This window comes from Lagopus leucura, unplaced genomic scaffold (genome assembly GCF_019238085.1).
Source record: "Lagopus leucura isolate 7727_CA_CO unplaced genomic scaffold, USGS_WTPT01 Super-Scaffold_797, whole genome shotgun sequence".
NCBI lineage: Eukaryota > Metazoa > Chordata > Aves > Galliformes > Phasianidae > Lagopus > Lagopus leucura.
Window position 1 is genome coordinate 4,590,850 of NW_024962259.1, and position 18,369 is coordinate 4,609,218.

General features: G+C 55.5%; 2 protein-coding genes across 2 annotated transcripts; both read right to left on the reverse strand.

Moving 5' to 3' along the window:
• Positions 1 to 767: 767 nt before the first annotated feature.
• Positions 768 to 10,259, reverse strand: FDXR (ferredoxin reductase). Its single transcript, XM_042865004.1, has 12 exons — positions 10,220 to 10,259; positions 9,754 to 9,851; positions 8,204 to 8,299; positions 6,526 to 6,648; positions 6,299 to 6,412; positions 5,883 to 5,984; positions 4,709 to 4,816; positions 4,409 to 4,493; positions 3,575 to 3,759; positions 3,089 to 3,260; positions 2,439 to 2,612; positions 768 to 1,731 (listed from the first exon to the last, which is right to left on the reverse strand). The coding sequence occupies exons 1-12, from the start codon at positions 10,257 to 10,259 to the stop codon at positions 1,601 to 1,603; spliced, it is 1,428 nt and encodes a 475-aa protein (XP_042720938.1). The 3' UTR covers positions 768 to 1,600.
• A 939-nt stretch (positions 10,260 to 11,198) lies between these two features.
• Positions 11,199 to 15,359, reverse strand: FADS6 (fatty acid desaturase 6). Its single transcript, XM_042865220.1, has 6 exons — positions 14,993 to 15,359; positions 14,035 to 14,201; positions 13,661 to 13,841; positions 12,847 to 13,034; positions 12,270 to 12,449; positions 11,199 to 11,672 (listed from the first exon to the last, which is right to left on the reverse strand). Exons 1-6 carry the CDS (start codon positions 15,342 to 15,344, stop codon positions 11,523 to 11,525), a joined length of 1,218 nt encoding a protein of 405 aa, XP_042721154.1. The 5' UTR covers positions 15,345 to 15,359; the 3' UTR covers positions 11,199 to 11,522.
• Positions 15,360 to 18,369: the final 3,010 nt, after the last annotated feature.

Genomic DNA, 18,369 nt, shown 5'->3' on the forward strand with positions numbered 1-18,369 from the left:
ATCAACATTCACAGCAGCGTGCAGAGCTCTAGGGAAGAGCCAGCCCGCTGCTTCCCCGTACCCTCAAGGCAGCCACAACAGCCCCTTCACCACCCTGCTTCTGGCTCTCTGCGCAGCCCTTCACGCTCACTGCCCCGATTCCAAAGCGCCCGTTCGCCTCTGAACCCAGAGCTGCTGTAATCTCCTGCTTGAACGTTCAGCTTTAGGACGGCATCAGCCCTGGGACGTAATGAGGGCCACATCACACAAGCAGATGTTCGACAAAAGCTTTATTGCTCGTTTGCGTACGAGCTCCCAGTACCACATTTCCTGAGTTTCTTAATGATCTTGCAAATAAGATTTAAATAGAACAGCAAAGGAAAAAAATACAGATAAAAAGAGAAGCCACTGATCTTTCTTGCCTAGCCTGGGATCAGAGACAGGCACGGGCACAGAGCACCAGGATAGGGCAAATCTCTACCCCAGGAGGGAATGTGGAGATCGCAGCTAAGCGTGGAACTGAGACAGTCGCTGCCATCTGCCCTGGCTTGATTTACCCCGTCTCCATCATGGAGCCCCATTTGTTTTTATATGCAGCCACGAGCAACAGCCGTCCTCACTGCTGCACAGGTCAGTGCTGGGAGCAGCTCTGATCACAGGTGACCGCAGCGCCAGGGACGGCGCGGGTGGGGGGCTGTGCTGGCCTGGCCTCTGCACCACGGATAAAGAGGAGATTACTGCTCGCAGCTTGTAATCTGGCTTAAATCCTGACACCATCACCACGTCAATTTAGGCTAAGAGAAGCATTTAATAAGCTTCAAAACACACAGGCAAAAAAATCCCAACCAACAATGAGCAAAGTGAAGGGGAGCAAGGCGCTGCTGCGCGATTCAGCTCCAGGAGGTACCAACACACACAGATCTGCTGCCATCCAAAACAAGGCAGTTACACACCTGTTATCCCATCTCACCCCACAGGCCAGAACCCAGGCTTTGTCAGGGTTCAACTGTGGAAGGCAGAATGCAAATTAATGCCCGTTTGGTTTAGAGCTCCCTACAGGCAGACAGCAAACAGTACAAGAAGAGCTGGCTGTCCCTGGCACAAGCTGCCTCAGACACACACCTGGCTGGCAGCTCCTGAGAACAAGGCAGTCACAAAGGAGCCAGACTCAAGTGGCAGGTCCAAATTGTCTCTCCTGGAAAGGTTTATTTTAAAACAATTATTATTTATTAAAAAAAAAAAAGCCTGCTTACACATGAATGACAAGGCAATGAAGTCATTTGGCTTGAGGCTTAAAGGGGAGGCAGTGAGACACAAGAAAGTTTCTCTGTGCTTCTTGCCATGGGTGCAGCGTGAGGCCAAGGCTCCTGCCAAGCACACATCTCACTGCTCTGACCAATCTGCCAATGCCAGAAGCACCCAGGCAACACGAATCACCCCCAGGAGCCACAGCTGGAGCAGAGATGTGGGGCCAGCCCACAGCCCCAGCCGTTCTGAGTCACTCACTCAGGGAGGGCAGAGTTCATTGTTACCAGCAGGTCCCCAGTGCCACGTTCGCTCCCAGGTCGGCAACCAGCCTGGTGCTGCCCCTGACAGTTCTGTGTGGGCCATCCCTGCAGCTTCAGTGGCCGATAAGCTGCAGCATCTCCTGAGGATCTACTATCTTCTCCCGGGGTTTGCCAGCAGCTTTCCCTCTCGCCACCTCGGCAGCATCTATCTTCTCCCAGTCCGAGAAGGAAACAGGACGGATCCCTGGGGTGATGGTGAGAGACAGGACTGAGGCATCAACCAAGTGAAAATGAGTTCAGCCTCACCTCCCCATTAGCAGGGACCTGACGTGCATGAAAACCCTGCCCTTTTCCAACACGGCGTCAGACTTTAGCATCGCACACGAATAATAATTCCAAGCACCAGGAGGAGAGAGATGCGGGTTCCAGTCAAATCTGATTAGTCAGACCTTTGCAAGCCATAACACCAGTGAGCACAGCATCACCGTAGGGGACAAAACACTTAGAAAACACTTCCAGTTACTGTTAAGCCTCAGACAGTTAAGAGGCAAACACACACTTTAATTGAATGCCTTTAAACACTGCAGCAGTAAATGACTCTCTCAGGCATTTTAATCTTTTCCCCAATTTGCCTGGAAGGATTGCTAGGAAAACCATTCAAGAGCAACAACTCACTGTCTACACCACTGACAGTGACATTGTGTCCATGGCCCATGCTGCTTTTAATGGCCTTTCCCAGAAAGTGGTCATTAACCATAGCAACGACACTGACTTTCTGAGAATCCAAGCCCTGCTCTCCCCGCACTTCAGAACGGCAAAATAGCAGCACAACCCCTTTCCCTGCTTGGCTCCCAAAGGTGGCACGTTGGACTCACTGCCCCAGGATACCCAGATCCAGGATCTGTCTCCGCCACACTTCATGCTAGCTGCTAGAGGCTGACACACACTCACCTCGACTACGCAGGATGCTACCCACAGCCCCAAAACCTTCTCTGGAGACGGTCACATCCAGCACACCCCCTTGGAGATCCTCCAGCACAGACTGGGCAGTGTCAAAGCTGTCATTCATGGTGGTGATGATCACTCCCACAGGTCCTCTCTTCACCCACCCACTGCAGTACAGACCTGCATGGGCACACACAGCAGCCAGGCTCAGTCTGGCATGGGACCACGGACCCTCGTGGATGCAGGTTCTTGCCCTGTCCCAGCTCTGGATGTCACATCAAGCTGCAGACAGCAGCACGATGCACCCCTGCTTTGGGGACAGAGTACAGTGCTCTGACAGTGCTGTCACAGGAACTTGTGCACCTCCAGACTAGCACCAAGCAGCCAAATGGGCTGTACGGCTTCAGTAACAAGACTCCAAGGCCTAATAAAACAAAAAAAAACACATGTCCTTCAGAGCTGTTTGCTAAAAACTGCACGCCTCTAATGTTAGCTGGGACTGGGACGGGTTTTTAAGTCTGACAGAAGGAGCTGATTTTCTGTTTTCTGCACAGCTGCCGTGTATTGGTGCCCTCGGTGAACAAGGCTTCCCAACTCAAAGCCCTCAGCACACCAGCCACGCTCCACACACATCCAGGGGCGTCTGTGGTACAGACCTGGAACACCCCTCACTCTGCCCAGGCTGTTGGGGATAATGCCGTGCTGGGCGTCGAAAGGCACCGCTGGCTCCAGGGGCAGGCTCCGGTAGCCAATGCTGCTGAGCACCAGCCCGCACTCCAGCTCCTCCACGTCTCCAGTGGGGACAGCTTTGGCAGAGTCACCTAAGCCCTGAGAGAGGGAAGAGGCTGCTGACGATAAGACAGTCACCAGACGAAGAACACAGACACTTCAGGTACCCTTCATCCTCAGGGAAACTGCTAAAGGCCGTTCTGCAGCAGCGATGGGAAAGAGCTGCTTTAAAAACAGAGCGGCTCTTGGTGGTAGAACCAGCTTCTAAGGCAGCCACCATGAGCCTCTCCAAACAGCGAGAGGTTGTGAAGTCATCTTATAGACAACGGCTGCCAAGGGCTACGGGGATGTACTGCTCCATCCCCAGCTCTGCTACAGCCAGTCTGGCACCCAGGAGGACCCTGCAGCCGTACCTCCAAGCGGGTCAGGGCCATGCGGACGCCCCTCACCCGCGTCCCATCGGCGGTGGGCAGCACCTCCTGGGGGCTACGCTGGAACTTCAAGCCCCACTGCCGGGGGACTGCTGCCTTCTCCCTGGGCTTCTCCAGGGCCGTTTTGATCATCAGCTCAGTCAGTCGTTTCCTGGGCCTGGGGGCATCTAAGAAGAGAGAGAGAGAAAGAGAGAGACCTTCAGGTCAGAAAGGAATGTCAGCAAAGCCCCTGAGGACACGGCATGGCCACATCAAGGCAGTTCTCAGTGATGTGTGAATGCCCATTTGGAGTTCGTCATGCAGCAGGGGGTTCAGCGCCTTTGAGATGACAAATGGGAAGTCAAAGTGACCAGGAGAGCTCCTGAGGCTTGAGGCCAGTGGGACACACAAATCAAAGCTTGTAATGCTGCTGTCCTGCTGACACTCGGAGGCAGCAGCCTGTGGAGAAGAGCAAGTCTCTGGACATCCCTGAGCTCAGTGCTTTTTCTTTCTCACTCTGCAGGAGGCTTTTAAATCAAAAGCCTTGAGACCTCTTATGCAAGGCTCTCTCAGACATCCCAAGCCTCCTGCCCTCATCACTTAGACAGCTACTATATTCCAAGAAACAATGCTGCTGTGGAAACAGAGAAATAGGCTGCTCCCTGCTCTCTGAGGCCTCCCATCACTCTGAGAACAAGCCACACCACCTGCCTCTCACATGCCATGCACACAACAAGAATTTCTCTGATGCACGTTCTGAGCACCTCCAGAACACTCTTGAATGTTTGTCTGTCGAGGTGAGTCCCTGTCTGGAGGAACACGACACACTTTCCTCACCTTTAACAGCATTTTCGAGGCCTGTGAAGTCAGCGGGGTTCAGGACAGGTTGGGTACCAGGCAGATTTATCATCTCCCGCAGCTCCTGGGAATTGCAGGCAGGGAGATGTTACCTCTGATGCAGAGATGCCACCCAACAGCCCTAGGCAAGTCCAGACCGGGAGCCAGCAAATGGCTGCAGGAAGTGGGTGTCTCACACATCCATTGACAGACTGCCTCTCCCCAATGGAGAAGGGCAGCCTGGGGTCCAACTCTGAGGAGAACACTGCCCTCCAGCACCCCCTCCAGAGAGAGCCTTACCTTGATAGTGAAAGCAACTTGGAGAGGCCCCCTTCTCCCAGCCAACCACACGCGCTTCACCTTGCTGCAGGCTAGAGCTGCCAAGGAGCACTCAGTGATGTCTGTCTTCTGCAGGACAAAGACATACACAGGAGAGTGGGATGAGGTCAGATCTGGAGGGAGCAAGAGGAAGGCACAGCCTCTGAAGGTGAAAAAAATCAGCAGAAAAGCAGGCCGTACGTACAGAGCCTGGACAAGGATGGAAAGCAACTCATCTGCCTTTGCACAAAGCTATTTGAACAGCTAGACCCTCATCACTGAACTCTCTGAGGCTACACCGTGCGAGGCAATGAGCCAACACCTCAAGAGGTTGCCCCCGGCCACTCGCCACATGCAGGTTAACCACGGGTCTAACAAAGCCTTCCAGTGACCTTTATTTTGGAGTGCTTATAGTTTTGTTGGGTCATCTCCCATTTCAGGATATACAGGCACCTAAGTGAAACCCACTACAATACACTGCTTAAATCAATGCCTGCTTGACCCAGGCAGCTCCAAGCACAAACACAAAGAACTGCTACTCGTTGCCAGAGCCTCCAATTTGTATTGTTGGCTTTTTTGTTTTTGTTTTTTTTTTTAATTTAGACATTAATACAGGAACTTGCTGCACAGCTGTAACCAACCTCATGGCAGCTCTCCAGGAGTGAGAGCCCTTGCTGCTAACATCTGGGGCAACAGCTGTGCACAGCAGCCAAAGCACACCAGCTGCCTGTAGGGGAGCACAGCAGCAGAAGAGGCCCACTGGCTTGGACCAGCACACAGCAACCAGAGTCTCCAGTGCTGCCATCGGGAGCCTGGCTGCTGCCCACAGCAACAGCAGGAAAAGAAGCAAACAGAAGAAGCCTAAGGTTTGGTGGCAGAAAAGAGCGAGGAGCTCCTCCTTTAATTCTTGTAAGAAATAAAGCTCAACTTTTTAGGCACTAGAATGGCTCCATACTTTTGTTCATACCTTATGGATTGTGGGGTAACAGCTTTCCCTGGTGAAAGAGCCCAAAGGCAAATAGGGCTCAGGAAGTATATTCTCAGCAGAAACAGCTCTCTCTCTCTCTCCTCAGAGTTGGCTGAAACCAGAGAAGTCCAGCACCCACCCAGCAGAGATCTCTTGGCCACTCCCCACCTTCATGGCACCCCAACTCACCCTGAGGAAATCCAGTGGAGAAAGGAGGATGCGGGCGACATCCAGAGCCACGTTGCCATGGCCCAGGATCAGCGCTGTTTCACAGCTTAGGTCAGGCTTCAGCTGCAGGGAGCAAAAGGCCCTTCCATGAGCAAACTCACCAGGCCTCTATGACATCCATCCCCCTGGACCCATGCCTACCACCCAAATTCCCTTGTGCGGGTCCTGGCCAAAATACACTGCCAACCTACAGAGCCAGTTAATATGCTCTCACTGATGTGCAAATTGTTCACATTTCTACCATCTAAGAAGGATTTGACGTGGCTCTTGCTAATCTTTTGCAATGGCAGGCCTTCCAGGATTTAATCTGGAGCTGGATGTCAGCGTTCAGATACAGCACGGGAAGGAAAGGCAGGGAAACAAACGGCCGTACTCACACCCCGGTTCTCAGGCAGTCCGTTGTACCAGCCCACAAAGGCTCGGGCTGAGTAAACTCCACACAGGTTTTCCCCTGGGATCCCCAAAACCCGGTTGTCTTCAGCACCGTAACTCTAGGAACACAGACACAGAAAAGCCGGCGCGTGCAGGGTTCAGCACTGGAACACCAGTCTGCCCTTCTGGCAATTGCTCTGCCGGACACCCCGCGGCCGCCCTCCTCACTCACCAGCACCACGGCATGGTACGCCTGCTGCAGCTCTCCCACCGTGACGTCCCTGCCCACGGTGACATTGCCATAGTAGGCACAGCGCTCCGAACGCGCAGTCTGCGTGAACGTGTTGATCACATTCTGCCAAGATCAAACAGATCAAACAAGCGACATTATGTTCAGACCACAGCTGGTCCAAGGTCCACACTCACAGGAGGACGCTGCCCCCATTCCTCTCGGCCTTGAAACGTTTCTCCCTGTCTTTGATTTGGTTATTCTGAGGCTCTTATCCGTCAGCACTCACAGATAACTAACTCACTGTCAGACAAACAGAGAGGCAGCTTGGCACAGTTTCCACCTCCCCCTGTGGAAACAAAAACCGACTTTTTGCACCCACCTGGAGGAGATGGGACCATGTTAATACCCTCAGCCCCTCCCTGAGTAAAGCCTGCTGTAGGAGAACGCCCCTTCACAAGGTGAGGCTTGCAAGGGAGCCCTGTCAAACAACCCCTTCCACTCAGGGTGCTGCCTGCCCGACCCTACTGGTTTCAAGTCTTCCTGAAAGCCACTACACCAAGGGAGGAAGCAGCCCAAGTCCTTTCTTCTGAGTGACTGAGGCTGATCAGCAGAGCCACTGCTGGTACAAGCAGACAGAGACAGCGGAATGAACAGTTACCCCAAAACCATGTACATACTTTATATCCATACCTCCCATTTTTCAGATAAAAAACGCATGCATTTTGGTCTGACAATCTCCTGAGATTAAATGGGGTAACCATGACAAAATATTGCTGTGTCTGGTTCTCCTCGTCCTCCCACTGCAACCACCTCCACCTCAGATACAACATCTATCTCTCCACACAATTCTCACTCACTGCAAGGCAAAGGAAAATGACTGATTTAAAAGAGCTCCTTGATTCAACTTCTCCTCACTCAGGTATGCACCCACATCCCAGCTCCATCATCCCCACAGCAGATCCACATTTTTCCAATCACTGACACCAAGTAAGGTCTCAGCACACCCAGGCTAGGGCAGAGCACAAGAGGAGCAGTCAGTGCCACTGCTGCAGCACTGCGGGATAGATGAACATCCATCAGCACAAAGTGCTCTGGCATCCACCACATCTCTGTGCAGCCTGTTCCAGAGCCTCACCAGCCTCGCCATAAAAGATTTTTTCCTTACATCCAACCTAAATCTACTCTTTTTGAGCTTGAAACCATTTCCCTTTGTTCTATCACCACATATCCTGCTTAAGAGTCTGTCCCCTTCTTTCCTATAGCTTTCTTTTGGATACTGCAGGCTGCTATCAGGTCACCTCACAGAAGAGGCCCCACCAGCACAGAGCAGAGGGGCAAGATCACCTCCCCGCCCTGCTGGCCACACTGCTTTTGATGCAGCCCAGTGCTCCTTGCTGTTGTTGCAGGCCAGCCCCACCAATGCAGGGAGCCAATCTCAGAGCAGCACTTGCCATCACACAGACAGTGTTTCTGACCCTGTATTCAGAGCCCTGAAGCCAGTTCTTGTCTATCTCCAGGCCACAGCCTCAGTATGGGCAAAGAGATTAAGGCTTTGAAGACACTGAAGGAGTACTTCAACACAGCAGCCCCTGATCATAGCGAGCCATGAGGCCAGCTGCCTGGCCTGCGCTCACCACCACGTTCCAACACGTGGGCAAGGGAAGAAGTCAGCACTGACCTTCACTTCAGGGTGATCCGGTGCCACTCCAAAACGGACGAGCCCAAATGGAACAGGCAGCTTCTCATAGATGTCCACTTGTGCCAGGTCATGGTGCTAAAGGAGAGTGAAGGTTAAGGAATGAGGAAAGGCCTCGTGAAGCCCAGCAGCTCAGGAGGGACACACACTGCTCGCCCACTGCTGGGGGAAATGCAGGGCAAGAGGGAATGCTGCACAAAAATCCTGTAGCCAGAAACTGGTGAAGAGAAGGGAAGTCATCTGTTCCAGACTCTTAAAAAGGTCCTTTACACACAAGTCATTACCTGCTCCTGCCAGCTCAGACTGCAAGACGCAACAGAGAATGTAAAGCCAGTAACAGTACTTTTCTGGGGCTCTCTCCTCACTCTCATCCCACAGCCCTGCCTCTATGCTGACCTCGTGGCTGCCTTGCTGGACAAAGGGCACCAAACACAGCCCCCTCTGTGCTGGCTAAGATGTGCCAAGAGCCTGAGGGCACCCTGAGCTGAGTCACCTCCAGGTCTGGGCCACAGCTTCACGCAGATGTTTTGCTGTAAGGCTCTTGCTATCTTTTATTTTTAGTCAGCTTCTTCCTGGAGATTAGGCAGCCCTGAAATTTGTCCCTGAGGCTTAGCAACAGCTAATTTCCAAAACATATCACAGACATCACAGAGCAGTTTAATGCTGGGGTTAAGCTGATGTACCTCTGGTCAGTACCAGCAGATCAGTTTTATATTACAGTCTCATTTCCCATCAGGGATCAGCTGAAGCACTAACACCTGCAGGGCAAAGGATTACCCTTCTGCCCCACTTCAAGTGGAGAAGGAGTCAGAAAGGCAGGGAACGTCACCTGCGTTGGTGAGCAACACCTCCAGACAAATCAGATCTCTGCTGGTTATTTGATTCTAGAAGAGTCATAGAACTCTTAAATCATTTCATTTGGAAGAGACATTTAAAGTTCATCTGTTCCAACCCCAAAGCAATCAGCAGGGACACCTACAGCTTGAACAGGTTGCTCAGAGCCCCCTCCAGCCTGACTGTGGGCATCTTCAGGGAAAGAGCATCCACCACCTCTCTGTGCAGCCTGTGCCAGCGCCTCACTACCCTTACTGTAAAAAACTGTTCCTTATATCCAACCAATTCTCCTCTCTTTTAGTTTGAAAACGTTTTCCCTTGTCCTGTTACAACAGACCCTGCTAAGGTGTCTGCCTCCTCTCCTATAGCCCCCTTTTAAATACTGAAGGCCTCTCTCGGTTGTCCCCAGAGCCTTCCCTTCTCCAGGCTGAACAGACCCAGCTTTCTCAGACCGTCCTCATAGGGAGGCATTTCATCCTTTGGCATCACCGGGTCATAACTCACAGCAACAGGGCCAGGCTGTATTTTGGCCCAAATGACCCAGGGGCAGCGCAGCCCGTCCCAGCCCCACAGAGAAAGGATGACTCCGCAGGGCCAGGGCCGCTCCGAGCCGCAGTAACGAGAAGTGCCCACAGAACCGCTCCCACATCCCCGGAGCTCCCAGACCCCTCCGTCGGCCCCAGCCCCGGCCCCGCTACCTTCAGGATGTGCTGAGCCGTGTAAAACCCCGCGGGGCCGCTGCCCACCACGCAGATCCTCGGGGCCGGGGCACGCGAGGACAGCCAGCGCCGGAGTCCTGCGGGGAGAAGGGACAGAGCGGCTGAGGCCGGCCGACCCGCGGCTCCCCACCCCACCCCGCAGCACGCACCCGCGCGGGCGGGAGCCGCCATCGATCGCCTCGCCGGTGGCGGAGTGCAGCGGAGTGCAGCCCGCGGCCGCGTTCTCTGTCCCTCGGTCCCGCACACCCGAGGAACCGCACCGAGGTCGCAGCCGCGCCCCCCCCCCGCGGCCTTGGCGTTCTCGGAGCCGCCCCCTCGCCCCGCCCCGCCTCGCTCCCTCACGGCGACCACCGAGGCACGTGGCTCCCCGGGCTCCTCCACCGCGCTCCCGGCGCCCCGCAGCCCGATGCCGCAGCCCCGCTTCCCACCGCCCTGCGCCCCTCACCGGCCCAGCCGCCCCTCCAGCACGCGCCGCCCGGTCCCATCCCGACTGCCGCCTCCCCGCCGACCAATGCCGAGGCGGTACTTAGCATAAACCCGCCCCCGCGGCGCGGACAGCCAATGGAGGTGTGCGGCTGGCCGGAAGGGGCATAGAGAGGAAGGGAGGGAAGGGAGGTCTCGGCGCCGTTCTGGCCGGCCCTCTCTATGGGTAAAGCCTCCACGGTACCCCGGGCGGGGCGGGAAGCGCGGTTAGTTTCCATTCTGAATAGCATTTCTTTATTTATTTTCGAGAGAGAGGAGCTGCAAAGGCGTCCAGGAGAAGGAGAGCTCAGAGACGGGTTATTAAACCATCCTCCTGTGCAATAGAGACCGTGCTACCAAACCCAGAGCACACACAACATCCCTGCAAAGGATGCGGCAGCACAGGGAGGCTCCAGCCGCAGGAGAGCCACCATTTCATCTCCTCATTCCCCCGCACAGGGCAGCAGGAGCCCCACTGCCCGGCCCACCACCGGGCACAGAAGATACTTATGGGTTGTACAGCTGCCAAGGCACACAGACAAGCACTAAAAGGGCTTTTTAAAAGCAATTAAGGCCGATTTCACCGCTAGAAGCTAGTTTTAATAAGGGTTGTAAAAGCCACATGCTTTCTCATCTTGGAAATTGGTTCCTGCTGCGGCAGGCAGCTGGCCCTGTGCTTCATTGCATGCTCCTTTTGCACAGTTGCATGGAGAAGAGCAGCTTCCCATAGCTTCAGAGGACATTTGTACCTTCAGCATCATTGTCCCAATCCCTATAGTAACAGCACCCACAAAAAGGGGCAGAAAGCAGGGGTGCTGAGCACAGGGCCAGGAATCTCCTTTGTAAGCAGAAGCTAAGCATCCCCAGCACTGTCCACCAGGCTGGACAGCTGCCCTGCAGCCCTCCTCATGGGATCCCCACATTAATTGTTCCAATGACAAAAAGCAGAAATAAAAATCCACTTCAACACCTTGGGCTGAATTTGCCAATTCCATGTTCCCAGAAGAGACAGATTCCCCCATCCCAGCCAGGTAAAGCACAGTGGCAGTAACAACCCCTGCCCCCCCACATCTTTCCACAACTCCTGGCAGCACACGATGACACAGCCCTGCCACCTGCTGCTTCCAACGAGGACGCAGCCGATGGGGCTTTGCTTCACCCTCCCAAGCATGAAAGCAGTGCGGGTAGAACCGAACTCTGTCCATAAGCAGCTCCAGGGGGGCATGACCCCCTGCTCAGCACCAGGGCACCGGGAGGAATGTTTCCTGCAGCCAGTCGGCCCCAGCTCACTGGATGCCCACCAGCTCTGTGATGGGCGGTGCATGGACCATCAGCTCCTCATACTTCTGCAGGAAGAGCTGGAGCCTGGAGCCATAGGTGTCCTCATTGTAGGGCAGACGCTTCTCCTTCAGGTACTGCGACACCACAGGTTTGATCTGTGGAGACAAAGGGACTTTCTGCATTTGCAGGCTGGGCCAGAGCACGGCCCTGCCCAGAGGAGGCAGCCATCCCCAGTGGGATGCAGGAGGGCACATCAGCTGCAACAGCTTTGCTGTGAAAATTAAGAGGAAGGTGGTATCCAATGGCAGCAATTCAGGGAGTTCCCCTGGCACGTGCCTTTGTAGAATTAGGATTCCTTAACGAGGCTTTTCATGAGGGTTGGCCCCACATGCTCCCACTCGTGCCTGTGTGATGGGGGCGGGAGGTACGAGGGGCCGCTCCTACCCACCCCAGTGTGACATGAACTGCCTCACTGCAGCCTCCTCACAATAGCTTCATTCTCATCCATAAATGATATTGAAAATAAGGTGTTATGGGATGGAGATCCCAGCCTTTGAATCTCCTCCTGCCAAGGACAGCATTCCAAATTTTCAATGCATCCCTTGAGGCAACAAGGATGGGCACAACCAAAACCATTGGAGCCCGGCACGGACCCCAGGTGAAATCATAACAGTTTGCACGGTACTTGAGATGCATCCCACGTGGAGAGGCAGGAGGACCCCTACACCACGCTGAGGCAGGGACTGACTCACCTTGAGACACATGTTGTCAGACAGGCTGGGGAAGAGGTGGTGCTCCACATGGCAGCTGATGAGCGAGTGGCCAAAGCACCAGTCGAGCAGTGCATTGCGGGGCAGGTTGAGCACACCCAGACTCATCTGCTGAATGCGCTTGGGCTTCCGATCGGCTGCAAACATGGGGAGGCCGATGTGCTGCAGGAGAGGCACACTGGGTCGTTCCACCCTCCTATCCGTGAGCCCACAGCACACGCAGGCCCTGTGTGTCTACCTGTCTACCACCCTCAGGCCCTGTGCCCCTGCAGAACCCCAAGCTGTTGTGCCAGGCTCCTCTCTCCAGCCCAGGAGCTGCATCTCCATTTGCATCTCCATATGCAAAACAGACCAACACCCCAGCTCCACGGGCCACAGAGAGACATCACCCAGCCTTTCCTGCTCCACCACCCTGGCTTTCCCCTTTCCCCCTGCAGTGCTCCCATTACATCAGCACAATGGAGATTACAGCCAGGATTGCTCAACCTGAGCTGATGACAGTCTGCAAGGTCAGGCAGATGCCCAGCACCACTGGGACCTCTTAGAGCTTCATTCCCACCTGGAATATGTTGACGTGGATGTAGGGGTGGGCCAGGAGAGAGCGGGTGAGCAGCATGCAGAGCAGGGCAGACCACGGCGACTGGAAGCCCGAGACGTGGCGCAGCAGGCAGTAATGGCAGCACAGCCCCAGCGACATGAGGCAGACAGTGCGGAGAGCAGCCCTCATCTCCACGTTCCTCAGCAAGTCTGTGCCAGGGAGAGAAAGAACTGGAACATGGTGGTGGCCCATCCGCTCTTTGTCTCCCTTTCTCCCAAACTTAGTGATGTGGCTCAGCAGGCATGGATTGGGGTTGGACTTCATGGTCTCAGTGATGTTTTCCAACCTCATGACCGTACGATAACGCTTGTTTTGGGGGTTGGAGGTGTCCCCATGGCAGGACCCCATCCCAGCATTAAGGGAGGTGATGGGACACTCGAGCTATGACATTTGGATGCACACTCATCTCCAGTGCCCAGTGGCTGCCTTCACTTCCAGCTTTGCCCAGGGGCAGTGCTCCAATAGTCTGTCAGTAGTTCCTGGGCTCTTCTCCCTCAGTCAGTTCTCGGCACTGTTATTTCTTCCAAGTCACTGCTCTGTCTGCTCCTTGTGCCCATCCCACCCCTGTGCACACATCGAACACCACTGACCCACCCACCCAAACCTTGCTATGCCCAGATACCCAAATTAAAGGGAAACAAATCTGGGGCACTTTAAGCTCAGGAGAGCTTTTGTCAGAGCTTTCAGTGCTTGATCAAAGCATTTCTGAGCATCAGCAGAAAGGAGAGGTGTGAGTGAGCTCAGCATGCCCAGCATCCCAGCCCAAGGCACACACCTAGTGCAACCAGGGGGGTTATGATGGGCACGGCGAGCGGCGCGATGAACAAATAGACGTAGCGGTTCAGGAAAGGCAGCTTCCAGGTGCTGGAGTCCCCCAGGCCAATGACATTGGTGTAGCCATGGTGGAGCTTCACGTGGTTGTAGCTGGCCTGCTCGGCAGTGAATGCTGAGCAGAACTGGGTGAGAGAGAAAGGTCGAGAGGTAACGGCCTCAAGTTGCACAATGGGAAGTTCAGGTTGGGTATTAGGAGAAATTTCTTCTCGGAGCAGAAACCATCCCCACCACTCACCCCCTTCCATGGGCAATATTCCCAGTGCTCAGTGGCGAGGTGATGATGGGGTTTTTTGGGGGCCATCAAATCACACTCACCTCAATGAAGAAGACAGCCCACACTTTGCCCCAGGACCTGGACTTGGTCAGGGCATTGTGGCTGGCCAGGTGGCTGCCCTTCACAGCCAGGGTGTGATATCCCACGCCGAGGGTGAGGACGCCTGCCAGGAAAGGGATGGTGTGGGCTGAACGCAGGCATAGAAATCCTGTGGAAAAAGCCCGGGGCAGGAGCTCAGTCATCACTTCTCCGCTCACAGTCAGGACTGAGAGGTGTTGCCACACTAAAACAACTGACTGCTGCCCTAAACTTGTTTTTCAGACATAATTACAGGTATTTGAACTGCCTGAGCCAGTCAGTATCCCTGCACAGCACCCTTTGTGGCTGAGCTCCCAGCTGCGATGGCAGCAGACACGGCTAGGGAGGCACCCAGCTGTTCCCATCCCAGCAAGGGAACCTACACACCCTGACTGCCCAGCTTCAGGAGCAAACCAGAGGAACCCCAGGATGTGTGCAAGAGAGAACAACCCACTGTGAAAACCACGGCGCTCTATATGTTGGACAGACTTGCTGGCAGTTTTGTGCCTACACAGATTTACAGACTCATCTAGGACAGGATATTTCTGGGGACAAAGGCAGTTCTGTGATTATTTCAGTAGTCCCAGGTGTTCAAAAGCAGAATCAGCCCCGTGAGCCCAGCCCAGCTCCCCCTCACCCGCCGTTGCTCAGGGCATTCACACCCAAACCCCGCGGGTTTCCCTGCCCAGCTGCTGGGCAAGCACAGCTCCTTCCCACCCCAGTTCCCCTTTGTTACACAGCGCAGGTCTCCAGCGAGGTCAGGATGCCCCAGCACCGGGTAAAGGGTTTACTGCAGTTTTGTTACAGCTTGACAGGCTGCTAATAGGCTTCCAACACAAACAAACTCCCTTGCTCTCAGCATCACCAATGTGAAAGCAGCGAGAAAGCAGCGGGACCCCTATTGGAGAGGGGGATTCTTACCTGCTGGCAGCGCTAGGAGACTGCAGCTGAGGATGCAGATGTCCACGCCGTGCCTCTCCCACCAGCCGCTGCTCCGCACCACCTCCTGCACTCTCTCTGAGAGCTCGGCCATCAGCGCTTCCCCACTCCCCGCCCGCTGCAGGGCCCCGCACGCCTCTTCTCCCCGTCCAGAGGTCACATCTCCATCATCCCGCTCCGGCCACAGCTCCTCATCCTCCACCATCTCCTCCGTCTCGCTGACACGGGGAGCCGGCTCGGCCCGGTGCGGGGCGTCCCGCGTCCCCTCGCAGCCGGTGACGCCGCAGGGATGCCGCCCGCTCCGCCTGGCCGCACCACCATCCTCCAGAGGCATCTCCCCGCCGAGCGCGGCCGGCGCACAGCAGCGACGCTCAGCGCAGAGCCCCGCTGCCCCGGCGGTGGCCTCGTCCCCCGCGTCCCTCAGTCCCCAGCGCTGCCGCAAGGCTCCGCCGCGCCGGCTGAAGGACAGGGGGAAGGGCGAGGAAGGAAAAAATAGCGATAACGATCGCGTAACCCCGAAGCCGAGGAGGGCGCGGAGGCGCAGCGCCGGCCCCGCACGCAGCTCTTCCCGACGCCGCGGAGGTGCGGGAGGGAGGAGCGGGGCCGGCCGGGGAGGAGGCTGAATGCAGATGAGCAACCGCAGGAATCCGCGCTGCCCATTTCGGGGAGGGCCGGGATAAAGGTGGGAAAGTGACGGAGAGGCGCGAGGGGATGCTGAAGAGAAAGGAGCCGAAAGCCAGCAACAGCACCAGAAAACCCAGGCAGAGCATCTGGGACAGGGGATAGGGCTTCCTTTCCTCCGGAGCCCATCGCGGGGAGATGGGAGAAAACCGGGGAACAGCGAGCTGCGGAGGAGGAAACGAACCGCACGGCTGTGCCTCTACTGCGGCACCGACACCCACGGGAGCCCCCTCCTTTCCGTGCTGTTTCCAAGGGTTTTGTAAGAACTTCCTCCCTTCCATCACTGTCTCCCAGAAATCACAGGGACTGAAAGCTTCTGGGACACGTGCACAGACCCCTGAGCCCTATGGAGAAGGGCTATCAACCATCACTTCGTCTTCGGAGCACTGGAATTTATTCTTTATTTCTCCTCACCAAAAGCTGCACCGTCTCAACAAGAAGGCGTTGCTCCCCCCAGACCCCACAGCACCGACACCTGCTTTGCTGCACCCGATGCTGTGCTGCCATGGCCCCAAACTGGGATGGGCTCTGGGCTCAGCCGACCCCTGCAGTGACCCACAGGGAGGTGAGCCTCACCCAGCACTGCACCACGTTCTGAGCTCCAGGGGATTCGTGTCACACATGGAATAATTAAAAATAAATAAAATAGAATCACATGCTGCAAAAGGGAAAATCTGAGAGAGAAGATCTAGCAGCTCTGCAGTGTGCTCTCTGCTCACTTTGTGAAGGAGTTTCCAGAGTCACTAAATGAAACTCAGCATCCGGAGACCCAGCAAGCCTCCGTGGGCAACTGAGCAACGCCTTCATCACCGGAGGAACAGAACAGGAGTTCATCCCACTCGTGGTGTCACCGCCAGAGGACGGTGGCAGCACAGTGAGAAGCTGCTCTCAATGCCAGAGGGCGAGAGGTGAGCTGCAGCACAGCGAACCATCGCATAGTTGCAGGATGGGGCAGCACGGATCCTGTGGCAATGTTGGAGGTGGGGATCACCATCAGGTCCAGGAGCAATGAGAGGTGGCAGGTGAGGTCGGACTGTTTGCGGCAAGGATTTGCTGGGCACCAGCACTGATTGGCACCAACAAGTTAATGAATGACCCCAGGTATGCATGGGGCTCCCCAGCTCAGGAGGGAGATGAGCAGCTCACCTGAATGGCACAGCTCCTTTAGCTGCTCTCCCTCCCCCCCTTCCCAGGAGCCAGGACAGCGTCTGACCTCAACAAAGGGGGATTTCCAGTTCAGGACTTGGAGTTTGCAGGCCTATATCTGCTTCCTCACTGCCCTGTAAAGATTTATGTTCAAAATGAACTTCTGAACCCTGGTTTACATCTTGCTTTCACTACGTACGTCCAAGCCACACAGCCTCACTGACCCCAACAAGATTTTAGGGATGAAAGCAAAGGATAACATGCCCCCATTCCCACCACAGAAACAAACACCTCCAATTTTGCAGGAAAAAAATAAAACAAACAAACCATAAAACAACACAGCAAAGAGTCACAAATCCTCCAGCACACAGCAGGACAGCAGAGATCAGCGTAATCCCCGGCTGTGAAGTAACGAGCTGCAAGCTGCCACTGACCTCAGACAGCACATCACCAGCACAGGGTCCCTCGAGCACACAGGGCAGAGCCTTCTTCAGCCAAACGGGGCTTTCACAGCCTGAGCAGTGAGTTTGTAGCAAAAACTGCAGCAATTGCTGCGCCGAGGGACAAAATTCTTCATCTCTATTCCACTTACCCCATTAGTACAGCTCAGCTTTCCCTGCAGTCCTTCCCTTATTTAACACCTGGCTTTGGATGGGGTTTCCTCCCTGCTTCGAAGCTGAATACATGTGGGCAATCAGCTTAACGAGGGGTCAATTGCCATTATCCCCTTCCCAACAGGCAGAGACTATGCACCATCATTTGTCTGGGAGCTGCTCCTGGTCCTCAAGGAGCAGCCACTCCGGGGTTCACCATCTCACTTCCAAACCTCCCCCCGAGACCCGGCCTGGGGCACGGAGCTCCACCTGCAGGCAGCGCTCAGCTTCACCTCAGGCCCCCCCAGACCCACTCCGTGCCCCCCCAGCTCTGTACAGGGCTGCTGGGGGAGCAGAGCTGCGAACACCCTCTGGGCACCCCGAATCTTCCACCCTCGGTGTGAAGAAACATCCTTGAAGCTGCTTGAGAAGTGTCTGCGCAGGCACCAGAGGGAGTCACAGCTCCACTGTACGTCTGCACAGCCGGTCATTTTGCCAAAACTCGGCTGCAGGCGGCCCCAGAAAGGAGAGCGAGGCTGCCACCCCGTACCGCGAGAGCATCTGTGGCTGCTCCACAGCCGCCCTTGTCCCAGAGGACACCCGTGTTCCTTTGGTGGAAAGCACTGGGAAGGGTTGGCCCGGGTCGCTCACTCGCCCTCGTGCTCCCAGCGCCGCCAGGACGCGCCGAGGCAGCGCGCTCCGCTCCAACAAACCGCCGCCACCCCGGGCAGCCGAGCTGCCTGCCGACACGAGGCGCTCGCGGGCGCTGCAGCGGTGGGAGGATTCCTGTCGGCGCTCTGCCGTCTGGAAGTGGCCGCGTGCTGTCACCGTCGTGGTCCCCGTGTCCCTCAGATCCAGCGTGGGGACAGTGGCGAGAACAAAACCCAACACAGCGGGGACAAAGCGGAGTGGAATCGTGAGCTGGGTGTGAAACAATCG

Coding starts and splice junctions, on each gene's coding strand:
- FDXR (XM_042865004.1), bottom strand. CDS start 10,259: ATGGGACCGGGCGGCGCGTGCTGGAGGGGCGGCTGGGCCG. Junction 9,852..10,219: donor CTGGAGGGGCGGCTGGGCCG/GTGAGGGGCGCA, acceptor TTCTCCCCGCAG/GACTCCGGCGCTGGCTGTCC. Junction 4,494..4,708: donor AAGTTGCTTTCACTATCAAG/GTAAGGCTCTCT, acceptor TGCAATTCCCAG/GAGCTGCGGGAGATGATAAA.
- FADS6 (XM_042865220.1), bottom strand. CDS start 15,344: ATGCCTCTGGAGGATGGTGGTGCGGCCAGGCGGAGCGGGCGGCATCCC. Junction 12,450..12,846: donor TCCACGTCAACATATTCCAG/GTGGGAATGAAG, acceptor CCTCTCCTGCAG/CACATCGGCCTCCCCATGTT. Junction 11,673..12,269: donor CTGACAACATGTGTCTCAAG/GTGAGTCAGTCC, acceptor TTGTCTCCACAG/ATCAAACCTGTGGTGTCGCA.